Source organism: Diadema setosum, chromosome 11, assembly GCF_964275005.1.
Source record: "Diadema setosum chromosome 11, eeDiaSeto1, whole genome shotgun sequence".
Lineage (NCBI taxonomy): Eukaryota > Metazoa > Echinodermata > Echinoidea > Diadematoida > Diadematidae > Diadema > Diadema setosum.
The window spans coordinates 21469439-21482012 of record NC_092695.1 but is presented as its reverse complement, the minus strand read 5'-3'; the positions used below and the strand labels follow the sequence as shown (position 1 = coordinate 21482012).

The following is a 12574-nucleotide window of genomic DNA, read 5'->3' as shown; positions in this document are numbered from 1 at the left end:
TTCTTAGACATCTTTCATCATCCCTTTTGCCAGTCAGTGTACTTGGGATTAAAGACTGAGGAAAAGAAAATACAAGAGCAAGAAGAAGAGAAGATGGTATAAAAAGTCTCCAGTTGTAGGAGGAGGAGTGTAATAACGAAAAAGTGATAATCAGGTTTGATGAGTATTTTGGTTGACATTAACAACCAATTAAAGATTCATGTAAGTAATTGAAAGTACATTTCTTCAAACCTTGCATTATATCCATAGTAACTTTCTGTTTTGTCGGTTAATCACACTGATTATAAAAATGAACAACAAACAAATGTAATTTTACAAACCCAGTAGTGATGTCATCCAAATGAAGAATGTTATCAGTTCTGCAGAGAAATACAAATGTAAAGCTTACATGTCAATTGGCTAGGCTTGAAACTGTAGTGATTTAATCCCATTAAATACAACTGACAAGGTACTGTGTAGCTTTAATAACACAGTATCATGAACTTGACTCGAAAGTGCACTAGACTTGGGGGGGGGGGGTGGGGGTGCTGGAAGGGACCCAGAAAACAAACAAAAAATGTGACAGCTAATCAAATATCCACAGATTATGTAGAAGAACATCATCCTACACAGATGGCCAAGTGACCCAGACATCACTTACAAACAAGCAGCAAACAAAAAGTAAAAACGGAGGTTGTAAAGCAAAGACTTTTCTCTCTTTTTTTTTTTTACATGTTTTGGGAGAGGTTGGGAATTGAGGTAAAATTCACAATAAAATCATGACCTATTTCTTGAAGCTGAAGGGTGCAAATGTAGATAAGTCTCTGTTGAAGAAAGGAATATTTATACAGGTCAATATTTGGAGTTCCTGTATTTTTGCAATATGAAATGTACTACCACCACCACCAACAAACAAACAAACAATTTAAGAACAGGAATTATACTATACTTGGAAGGGCTTTGATATTTGCAAATGATCAGAGAAGGATCATTATTTATCAGAGAGCGACATTTGAGTTTTTTTTTAAATGTCTCTCTATTTTTCACCAAATTACATGGGTCAGAAGGAAATTGAATTTTCACTCAAATTGTTGGCTTTGGATGAAGGTAGTGGCTATTATAGGAGTTAAAATATGGTAATGGTTATTAATTCAGTGGAGCTGGCAACCCCCCTGCCAACACCTTAGCAACAACTGTGCTTTTGTTCCTGTCATTTTGAGATTAAAAAAAAAATCAAAAGGAAATGACACTTTAAATGAAAATCGTGTTAACTAGGTTACCGCACCCTAGCAGATTTTGGGCAGAAATGGACTGGCACAAATACGGAAACACTCCCATTCACTGTTTGCTGGCAATTAACCATAGCATGATTGTATCAAAATGCATTTAATTCTTGGCTGCTTGCCCGCATATTTGGGGCCAAGTTTTCATGAGAAGTAAATCAGAGACCTCTTTCAGAAGTACCTTATGGTATATTTCCGCTCCACAAATTCATATGTCGATCACAGTTGTCATTGGCATATGAATTAAGTACTGCATAAAGATTGATTGTATTCAGGTAAAACAGGGAATCAAGAAATAAAAAGCAAAGAATGATGAAGAAAGAAAAAAAAAGAAAAGAAGTGACAAGAAACCTTAAAAAACATTGAACTTTCTTTCAGCAAATTCATGTTTCCATTTGTCAGTCCTTTGTTCTAAATAGGTTTAGTAAAGTTTTGTCTCTTGATTCATGTAATTAATGGTCTTCAGATAACTTTAAGAGACTACTCTTTAGGTTTAAGAGTTTCAATGAAAAAATACATATCATCCAAAATTAGCCATTGTTCATGAGTATCTGTACATATATACTGCACATGTATGTAAATACCCAATATTCATGGTCTAGTTTTTTAATGAAAATACTGAAAGTTTTCCCGCTGACACTGGAATAAAGACTAACTTTAACCTTGATCAAGAAATGTTATGGTTTTTAATCCAATAATTGATAAAAGTTGTACTGTGATATTCCACAGATATTGTTACCATTAGTATTATTATCATTATTGCCTACTATTAATGCAGATATATCTTTGACATAATTAGTATGTATACACATTCATGTATAGAGATATAAAATGCAAAACTGATTGAATATTGATTTTTTTTTTAAATGATAGAAGTACATCAATGATTTTTCAGATAAGTTCTGTTTTGTGTATACATGTGCTACAAAGAAACTGACATGGAAGGTCAAACAAAATGTAAATGTATGTGCACAAATAACATTGACAACTGTTGATAAGTGACTTAGTAAATTCCTATGCAGTTTTGTGGTTACTAAATCCTGATGAATAAAATGTTAATTGAAGCTCAGGTAAACATTTATCATCTACTTGTAAACCCTAAGCTCACCATTCCTTGAGTACTTGCCTTATAAAGGTAGTGGCCTTTAAACAGAACAATTAACTTTTCTTCCTGGAAAAGAAGTGTACTTAATTTCAAGACCTTAATTCTGACATTTAACTTTAGAGGCAGGATTTGTGATTTACTTTCGGTGTCATTGTTCTGGTCCACCAGCCTTCGAAAGTGGTGAAATTTAGCCACCACCATCCTTGGCCAGCAAATTACGAACAGTGAAGGATAAATCCACACATGCACACAGACATGGATACACACATATACTTCAACCACTGGTTTTCTCTATGACTGCATGCAGCAGGCGAAAGATCCAACACTCTAGGTGCTGTGCCAATCTCGCTTTTATGCAATTATGAAAGGGGATTAGTTCTGACAGCACAGAACCTTGAAGTCTTCTTCTCCTTCGTTGGAGATTTGCCGACACTTCTGGTGAGCGGCAAAATCATGTTATGCTTTTCTGTCCAAGGACATGCATGGCATCGTGATTTAGACTGATGTACTTTGAGTGCAAGTACAAGAAGAGTGTGCACTCTCTGTTTACTACATTATTTTAACAGCATTTTATTTTAACATTTTTATTTGATTTTAGTGTCATACATTTATTTTGATTTAGTAATGGAGCTTGAAATTGAAACCGTAAGTGGTACTTTGGAAATATAAGGATTTTGTGATCAATCAATTAGCACTGACATATTTTTGTTGAAGCTTTGAAAAAAAAATCCGTTGCAGATTGTGTAAGCAAGACAGGAATAAAGCTACAGATATTGGAGTTGAGCCAAGTCTAAGGCTTAATTTCACGGGAGCTTAATCCCTGAGGATTTAGATCAGAGGTCAGATACTCTCCTCAGACTTCATCAGAATTATTTGATGAATCTGTCGGGTTATTCCACAGCATTTCAATCACGTATGATTTCTGAAATGACTCCAGACATGCACCAACTATTTTATTTTTTTATTTTTTTTTTTTTGTCATTCACCACCATCCCTGATAATTTTCAAGGAAAATGTTCACCACGTACAAAATATTAAGAGTTTACCCAAATGACTTCAATGTGAAGTTTGGATTTCTCCAATTGACCACAGATGGGACATCTAGCAAGCTAAATTGTTTAATTCATAGCTTTATAATAGTTGAATTGGGCAGAATTGTAAGCCAACTGCATTGATCTGCACATGACAGTTGCAAAAGCTCACATTTCTTTTTCCCCCCTCAGGTGCCATATCACCCTAACTTTTCATTGCACTGTGAATCAAAAGGTCAACTATTTTAAAGTTTTCTATATTGTGATATTGTGATAGGAATGCAACTAGCTTCACAAAATTTCTCAGAACAGTGATATTGGTCACAATTACATGTATGCAAATTAGTTGATGGGATGATAATATGACATCACAAACCTTTCACCTTCCCACATGTAACTGCACACAAAATCTCCTTTTTGATCCATGATGTTAGATATTTGTAGAGTTGTTACCACTTGGCAATTATGACTTTATAAAGAGGAAGTGGTTACAATTTCAAAATCATTGACCAAAAGAACCATCCTTTAATACCTGCTCATTTTGTAGATATTACCAAGACAGTTGTAAGGTGACGACATCATTATTTTGTCTAATTTGCATATGTAGATATGATGAACATCACCGCTTTACAAAACTATGTTAACATTCTGTAAAACTTTTTTGATTTTATGGCCCAAATTGAATGAAATTTTAACACATTTGTTTTTCGATTTCAGTACTCTCCTCATCAAAGCCTACCTAATGATTGAGTAGGCTGTACCTTTAAGTGCATCACTGTGTTTCCATGCAGAAAAGTTTTTATACTTTTGGAGTTAAATTCCCAGAACTTCTCTGGATGAAATCTTGCCATCCAGCACACCCAATCAAATTAATGTGGACAGCCAAAAAGAGTAAATCTGATGAACACGATCCCCTTTGTCGATACACTTTCAGCTTACATCAGCTCTCCATTTTGGCAGTGAGTCCCTAATACCAGTGTCTATCTCCACCGCTCAAGTTTGATCTGTCTAGGGAAGATCTCCGCCGTCCATTTCAATTTTCTTCTTTTTCTGCAAGAGTGAGTCTAGGCATTGCAGATACGCTATGTGTTGTGAGAAAGTGAGGACACTTTCACAAACTTTCTACTCTGGGCAGTAATGTAATATGGGTGCCTGTGACAAAGATTCCCATATTTCTTTTTTTTTTTCTTTTTTTGTCCAACATGACATCAGTTTAGTTTATAGTCAAGATTTGTAAATGTGGATGGATGTGGAGACTGTTAACAGTTGCCTGGAACTTAACAGTGACCTCAGCAATCAGTTGCATGACTGACCTACATCTGAAATCAACCATAATCACAGATGTTACCATGTGATGTATAATTTATAAGCTAAAAGTTGTCTGGCTGAGTTACAGTTGTCTGTGATTCAAATCTATTTCTGCTCTGCCGGCAGCAAATTGTAACAAATCATTTCATTCCATTTGTCTATCCCAAGGCCTCTGTACCAGTATTCCATGAAGATAGGACATTCAGGAAATGTAATCATCTGGTGATCATGTTGCCAGGCAATGTGCTGCTGCTGGAGACCACCCAAGCCGCTTATGAAGCGCTCATGTTGTCTATCAGTCATGACTGTGAAGTTGAAAATTCTAATCCAACTCAACCAAAGTGACTATTGTTAGTGCTCAAGGTTCTTGAAAGTCATTTATGTCACAGACCAAGTATAGGGCTAAAAAAACCCAGCAACAACAACAACAACAAACAAATCTGCCAATCTAAGAGTCGATGATATAACAAACAACATGAGAGCTATATAGACACAGTGAAATAGGTTTCGGAGGCAAAGGCAAATTGTCAACAAGTTGTTGAAAAAATGACAATAACAAATTTTTAAATCTGACACATGATTCATTGTAAAAATATTGTGGCCACCTATATTTCATCATATTATCAAACTCTCTAGAGAATCACTGGTGCATGTATGCATATTTGTTCTGTCAGATATTTACTGAAACTGCACTGTTTGTTTACTCAGCAATAATGGCTTCACGGCTCAGTTGTAATAATTAAAAATAATGATATATATGGGTTATTGTTTGATTGAATTCATCATTGCTTCCTTGTTTGCGAAAACAGAATGTTGATTTATGTAGAACACACCATTTAAAATAGTATTTCCTTTAAAAACATGTTTGTGACAAAAATGCTTGAATCAACAGTAAACATTACCATGGAAGTTTTTTTGTTGCTCAACCACACAGATACCCTGTACTTTTGACACTGAGTAATACACCCATTCAGTTTATACATGCACAGCTGTTAAAAGTTGCCACAAAAACAATTATCATTTGAATGTCAAATGTTCCATTAGTAGACCAAAAACTGGGCCAGAAGAATGATTAGTGGGTGACTAGGAGAAATTCCAATGTATGTGACCCCCACCCAACTACTGACAGGAATTAGCATCAAGAAAAAGTCAATGATCACTTTAAAACATGCAAATGTAATCATATGAATACACGCTGCTTATATTAACAAGGGCACCTTGTCTAACAGTCTGTACTTAGTTATTCTGTTGGGGATGAGTCCAGAGTATACTCGCGCAGGTGTCTATGGGAAATGCGTGTTGTAGCAAAATCAGTCCGTCCTCAATGGGTTAATACTGAATACTGACCTTGCACAGAAATCAATGATTTCACATTAAAATGTAAGAAGCCTAATTGTCTTTTACAAAAGAATAAAATCAGGCAAAAAGAGCAGCAGTCCTGCTATCAATATCAGACATAGAATAAGACATTATAAAAATACAAGTACATTGTATTATGAAGTATTGTGGTGAAGAAGTCGTGGTGATCCAGTTGAGGTCGTTACTCAACAAGTTTTGACTAAAACTGTATTTGCCTGTATGTAACCAAAGGTTCCTTAGCCTGTAAAGAATGTCTTGAGAATATTTTTATTTTTTTATTGAAACATCAACTACATAAGTAGTACATTTCCAAGAAGAAGTTTAGATAATCCACCTCATCTGTAGGTGAAATATTTTGATCTACAGAGAAGGCTGCCAAAAGAGGATGACTTTCCCTTTAACCTGCTGGTCATCACTTTTGAACATGCTGGACACACAGGTTTGTTGTTTTGTACAGCTTATACATTATATGCCAAGCTGGTCATTCATTTCGGCCGAATAAATGACCAAACACCCCGCGTTCACATTGTCCCCCGCGCCGCGGGGACAGCCTCAAGAGATGTTATCTTTTTTACGACTGACCGTTCACATTGGTATCTCATCTGTCCCCGAGCTGTGGGGGCAATTGGGGCTTGGGGCGAGCTCTGCCAGGCATAGCGCATGCGCACATTTGATGACCACAGCTGGACGCTATCAATTTCGCCCCAAGGTCACTCTCCCCTCCAAATCTTGTCCCCGTACCCGACTTGATTCGCGGGGACGAGGGGACAAGTCCCAGCGAGCGTTCACATTATGGTTTTGGAGGAGAAAGTCCCACAGCTCGGGACTTTCCCCGCGGCGCGGGGGACAGTGTGAACGCAGTGTATGTGGCAGGGGTTTTTTTTTTTCTGTCCCAGGTGCATGTGCTCAGGAATAGCTTAACATTCTTGGGCCAAACAGGAGCTATAAATACCGATCCTGGAGCAGGGGAAACCAGCCTCAGCAGTGGAAGCAGCTGACCCAAATTTAGCCTCTGGTATCTATCATTGGTTATCAGACTCTTCTTCTTGGCAGCAAGTGATTGCTCTGGATTGAATATGATTGTAAAAGATTGTTACTCAAAAAAGCCAGCACTAAACTTTGAGAGCAACAAGAAAAACAACATTGCCAAGCTTTAATGTAATTTCTCTATCATGTGATACAGGAAATATTACATTGACATAATCATTTTCCCATACTGTTATCTGGGAGAAGGGAATGCTGGTCATGTAATGCCCAGTCCCACATACCCATATTCTTGATAGTAGTTTATTTATACCCGTGCTTCTTGGCAAGTTCAACATAATCCGAGGTGTTTGAGCCTTCATTTTTGGCTAGTCTTGGCAACTTTTAGATTGTTTCTCTGTAAACAGAGTGTCATCAAAACTACTGGGGGGGGGGGGGGGGGAGCAAAAAAGGTATATAGATTGATGTCAAGGTGCATACCTTTTTTATGAATTCTCTAAGATAAATGAAACATGTCTACTCCATGTACCGCATCTCAAATCCATCTGTTTCCTAGTGAGTTGCAGATACTAGAAACTTCTCTAAATTTCCTCATCTATATTCCCATTTTCAATTTGAGCACTTGGTTCACATTGAGTGAAAATGTCCTTTATGGGTGCAGCTATGACTCTGGTTTAATTGTTTTGAAGTGTTTACAAAATCAGTAAGCTAATGCCACAAGGAACATTTATCTTCTGTTGAAATCAAGGAAGCTCTGCTTATATGGACCACACCTCCTTTGATTGTTTCAGTTGATGCTGGAGTGGCATCTTCAAGATAACATCATGGAAGAGTCTTTCACTCACATATGTGTTGCTGTTTTGCTAAAATGCTATCATGACAGTAATGAAATGCCATGATAAACCTTCACTTTTCTTCAAGATCGCAGAAACTCTGCTCTTGTGTGGACCAAACCCTTTTGATTTTTTGAAATGAAGCTATCTTGTCTTGGTCCTCCCTTTCAAGGTGGTAAGCGTTCTTTCTTGTGATATCTTTTGCGACAAAGTAGAAGCTGCCACCTGTCGTTTGTGACCTGCACTGACTTCTAACATAAATCATTATCACTTGCTATCATTAGCATTTGCTTTCCTTTATCGCACCCAAGAGTCATGTGAAAGTCCCCATAACACATGGTGCCTTCACTTTGGAATCACCTTTTTATCAAATACCACAATAATTTGTTTTCACTGTTCTGACTGACAAAGTATCATGGTAATAGATCGATGTCATGGTATTTCAGTTGGTACAATTCTCATTCACAAAATATCATGCTATTTTTAGCCCAAAAGTACCATGCATATCTCCTACGAGGAGAAGACGTAAAATGTGATAGTTCACATGAGAAATGTACTTCAGTGTAGTGGGTAGTATTTTTGGGGTGATTCAAACTCAAGCTTGCAAGTGAATTTCATGTGAAGTTTTCAGTTCATTTTAGTTTTTTCTTCATTTTCAACAAAGAATATGAGTTATGATTAACAGCAACATTTTCAACAAAGAATATGAGTTATGATTAACAGCAACATTTTCAACAAAGAATATGAATTACAATTAACAGCGACAGGAGAAGTGTTGCAATATGTGTATACAGTGAATAGAAATACTTGCATGAAAAAAAAAGTACGTTGTACAACATCCTTTAAACAACCTAGCATATCTGACTGACCTTTTCATGTTTGGCTACATCTGCAAGAAATTATTGATTTGTTTTCCTTTTGAGGCATTTTTTCAATATTTCTACATGAGCACGCATACAAAATTGAGGATGGAATGTCAAGCATGCTTTCACCCATTTCCAATATTTTTTTTCCTCATGCCTGTATAGACAAAGACACATGAGGCATAAGATTTTTCTTGAAAGAAATGGGGTCCAACTGAAATGGACTTCTGCTTAAAACCACCGATGGACACCACTAGCACATGTTCTTCCAGATGCTCCATTTATCGGAGGGCGATCATGAAAAGTGACTGGAGTGATTATCCGACCCAGAGCGTTGACAAAGTGCAACTTCCCTCGAAAGAGACAGGTCATTTACTCATCTCATACATCCTCTGGGAGGAGGGGGAGAAAAGATAATGGCTTTCACTGTCCCTAAATCCCTTTCTGTTTTCATGACAACAACGACGCTGCCATGTGTAAGGAACACTGTGGCTAATTGTTAGATGCACCCGTCAAATTCAGCATTCATTTTTCGCTACTGTATATTTTGTGTGGTGAATTAGGTATAAGCATTGTTAGAGTTGAGGACTGATTTTACTCATGTGGTCAAAAAAAAAAAAAAGGATTTTGATTTTCACATTTTTCATTATAGTTGTTCATCCTGATGTTTCACATATATAGAATACAACTGTAATAATCTACATCATCCTGCTGTTTTATTTCCCTCTAACAGAATAGTATATATGATGTTAAGGTATTATTTCTGCTTCCATGACAGAAATCAACATGCCGTGGTAAGTTTATGTTAATTGAGCGTAACAAACACTGACTTTATAGAATTTAAAAAGAAAAAAACTGATTCCCTTCATTTTCACCATATTTTAGTTGATGTCAAGTTTGATTAAGGTTTCAATTTAACCAGAACAAAGGTAAAATAATTCTTTCAAATAAACACCTATGGTGTTATTAGTTTAATTTGGCAGTATCTTATAGATAGAAATAGATATCTTTAATTAATAAGTGGGGACATTGGCAAATATGATAGGGACAGACAGACAGACAGACATGGAGATGCACACAGACACATAAGGATGAAGACAAAATTGTGTTCAGCCACAGTCTACTGTTCACTTCCCATATTGAGGCCCCACATCTATAGAAGTAGTCTGTGCGACCGTAAAACACATAGTGGGGCAGTAAACACTCAATGAGATATTGCACACCCTACCCCATCATGTCGAAACTATACCGGTATTTGTGCAGTGGTGAGTGGTGTTATCAAGCCACGCCCATTTCTCCACCCCCCTCCCATCTTACCATGATATGAACATAGTGCAAGATTTTTGTGCAGGCATTCAAGTAAAAACAAACAGACGAAAACAACACAAACAAATCAGACTTATGAATGCTGCGGAAGATATTTGTTGAACATGCCCTCAAGAGTGTAAATCATCTTCACATATTTGATTTTTTTTTCTTTGATTAAAGACAAAACTTCTTGATACGTCTGGAGGTTCAGATGCCAAAAGTCATGACAGTGGTAAGTACTAAGCAAGGCCAAGCAACATCGAAGGTGTACAAATGAAATTTTTATTTTTCTGTCAGATATTTATTGGTTACAACTCATGTCAGGTAATGCTTTTCTTTGAAGAGTTGAAGAGTTTCACAACATTTTACACGTAAGAGAGGTGCAGTTGATGAGTATGATATCTTTCTGTTTTGAGGGGTGTGCCGCCCTTTAATTCCTAGTAGTGAAGAGCCCTGAATGTCATGACTCAGTTAACAGATACTGTTTGAGAATGCACTGCTGCGTGATGATTTATTTTACATCCAGTACAAATAGATGCGTGTTTGGCATAGCGTCAAAATAGACAACTTTGACTGTCAGTTAATGTGGAATTTTTTTGTGGTGACTATTTCTGCAGTGAATGAGAGAGATGATCTATAGCTGAATGGAGATTCACGTAAAGTTGATGCTATTTCAATTATCACAGTTTCTTATGATTTCGTGAATCCTTTTCATGGAAAGTCAAAAAAAATATTGTTTAAGTCTGTCAACTTTCACTGCTTGAGACATTACTGGAAATCCCCCCTCCCCCCCCCCCCCCAAAAAAAAAGAATATATATATACATATATATGTATATGGAAAAAATACAACAACAACAACAATATGTCCACAAACAACAAAGAGAGAAGACATTGCAAATTTTACAAGGCAGTGAACCTGTGCAGGCAAGGCAAATTTTTACCCATTGAAGACTAGTCTGAGTATATTCGGGCAGATGTCTGTGGGAAATGCGTGTTATAGCAAAGTCAGTTCGTCCTTAACAGGTTAATGAAAGAATTATCAGAGAGACTCAATTTGCAGACAGTTAAATCTTTCATCATCAAGTGAAAATAATGTGAACTCATGAGGGGAAAAAAAGTCAACCTTCAAGATCATTGTGATGTCATTAGCTAGTTCTGCAATGGCTAACATTCAATAATATCTACCCTAGGACTAGCACACTCCTGCAGAGGTATCAGCGCAGATGAACCCTTTATGAACAATCTATGGAGAAGACACAGACATTAGGCCTACAAAGTGAAATGCACTGTTTGGGAAAGACCAAATTTGTGTGACTTTTGAGATGGATTTGTTTCGGCGTGAAGACCCGTGCCATTGATTGATCCAGACATGGGTAAGCATGGTTTGATGTCACATTCCTGTGCACCCAGCCAATGGTGTTAGCATGGATCACCGAGAGTTACAGTGCAAGGTTCACTTCTAGACATGGCCCCAGAGGTAGGCATCATTGTAAATCTGTGTCAAGTTGAAGTAGATCATGTTTCTCTTCCTTGGCAGACAGCTCTAGGAGAAGGAGGAGGACACCCAGACATCAGTTCAGCCTCCTTTCAAGCTTTTTATTCTCTGATTTTTTTTTGTTTGTTTGACATTCAAAGCACTCATCAAAAGTGAAATTTGTTTGTTCTGATTAAAAATTTATGATTGCAATGGACAGAGATAGCATTGTTTTAATTTCAATCTGTGTGTTTGGTGAGTTTCAAATAAATGTTTATCAACAAGCTGGTGCAAAAGGACGAATTGGCAGGCCCATGGCTTGAGGGAAGGCCACTACATGGAACTCAGCTCTCCCACATTGTGTGCTATATTCTTCTGCCACTTACTATTAGGCCTCCTCAGACCAATTAATATAAATATGTCAGCCTGCAAAGAGACTAGCTCTCCTGCACATTTATATTTTGAGGCATCCAACCCCAGCTACATTGTGTCAAGTTTGAAGGGGTTGGGGAAGGGGGTTGGGAGAAAGCTTACTCGCCTCCCTGGTTGAATAATCTGTACTCCATACAAACATAACCAAGCAAAGAAAATGGGAAGAAAACATGTACAGGCTGGGAGTGAGGCTAGCATGGACTTGATCTGCTGAAGTAAACGCCCCCTTAGCATTGATTTCTCCTATAGCTTTGAATCTAAAGTTTTATGCCTTCTGAAAACATCTGTTTTGATGATTGCGCAGGCGATAATACTCCATTCACCCCAACGACCCTCTGGAGTGTGCTTTGTACATCAGGTCTTATCCCAAACCCCTGATCCAATTTGGGGGAATCTAATTGGATTTTGTGAAAATCACCTTTTTAAATTTTACTTTGCAAGACTTTTAGATTTCAATCCACACTGGCATCTCCTTCTCTTCTCTGTCTTTCTCCTTTTTTTGGTAAGTTGCAAGTTGTGGTAGCCATTTAAATTTAAAGAGTTTGTAGACCAAGCATGTCCTTGACATCTGTAACGTTTAGTGCACTTTTGGGGAAAACTGTTAGGACTTTGTG

The 12574-nt window shown here is 37.3% G+C and overlaps 1 protein-coding gene across 1 annotated transcript in view; it reads left to right on the top strand.

Annotated features, from left to right (window-relative positions):
• Nucleotides 1–11481, top strand: part of LOC140235353 (uncharacterized) — a 60432-nt gene extending 48951 nt beyond the window's left edge. Inside the window, exon 3 of the mRNA XM_072315381.1 lies at nt 11245–11481. Within this exon, the coding sequence (XP_072171482.1) occupies nt 11245–11250 (6 nt within the window). The 3' untranslated portion in view covers nt 11251–11481. The remainder of the gene's footprint in view (nt 1–11244) is intronic.
• Nucleotides 11482–12574: the final 1093 nt, after the last annotated feature.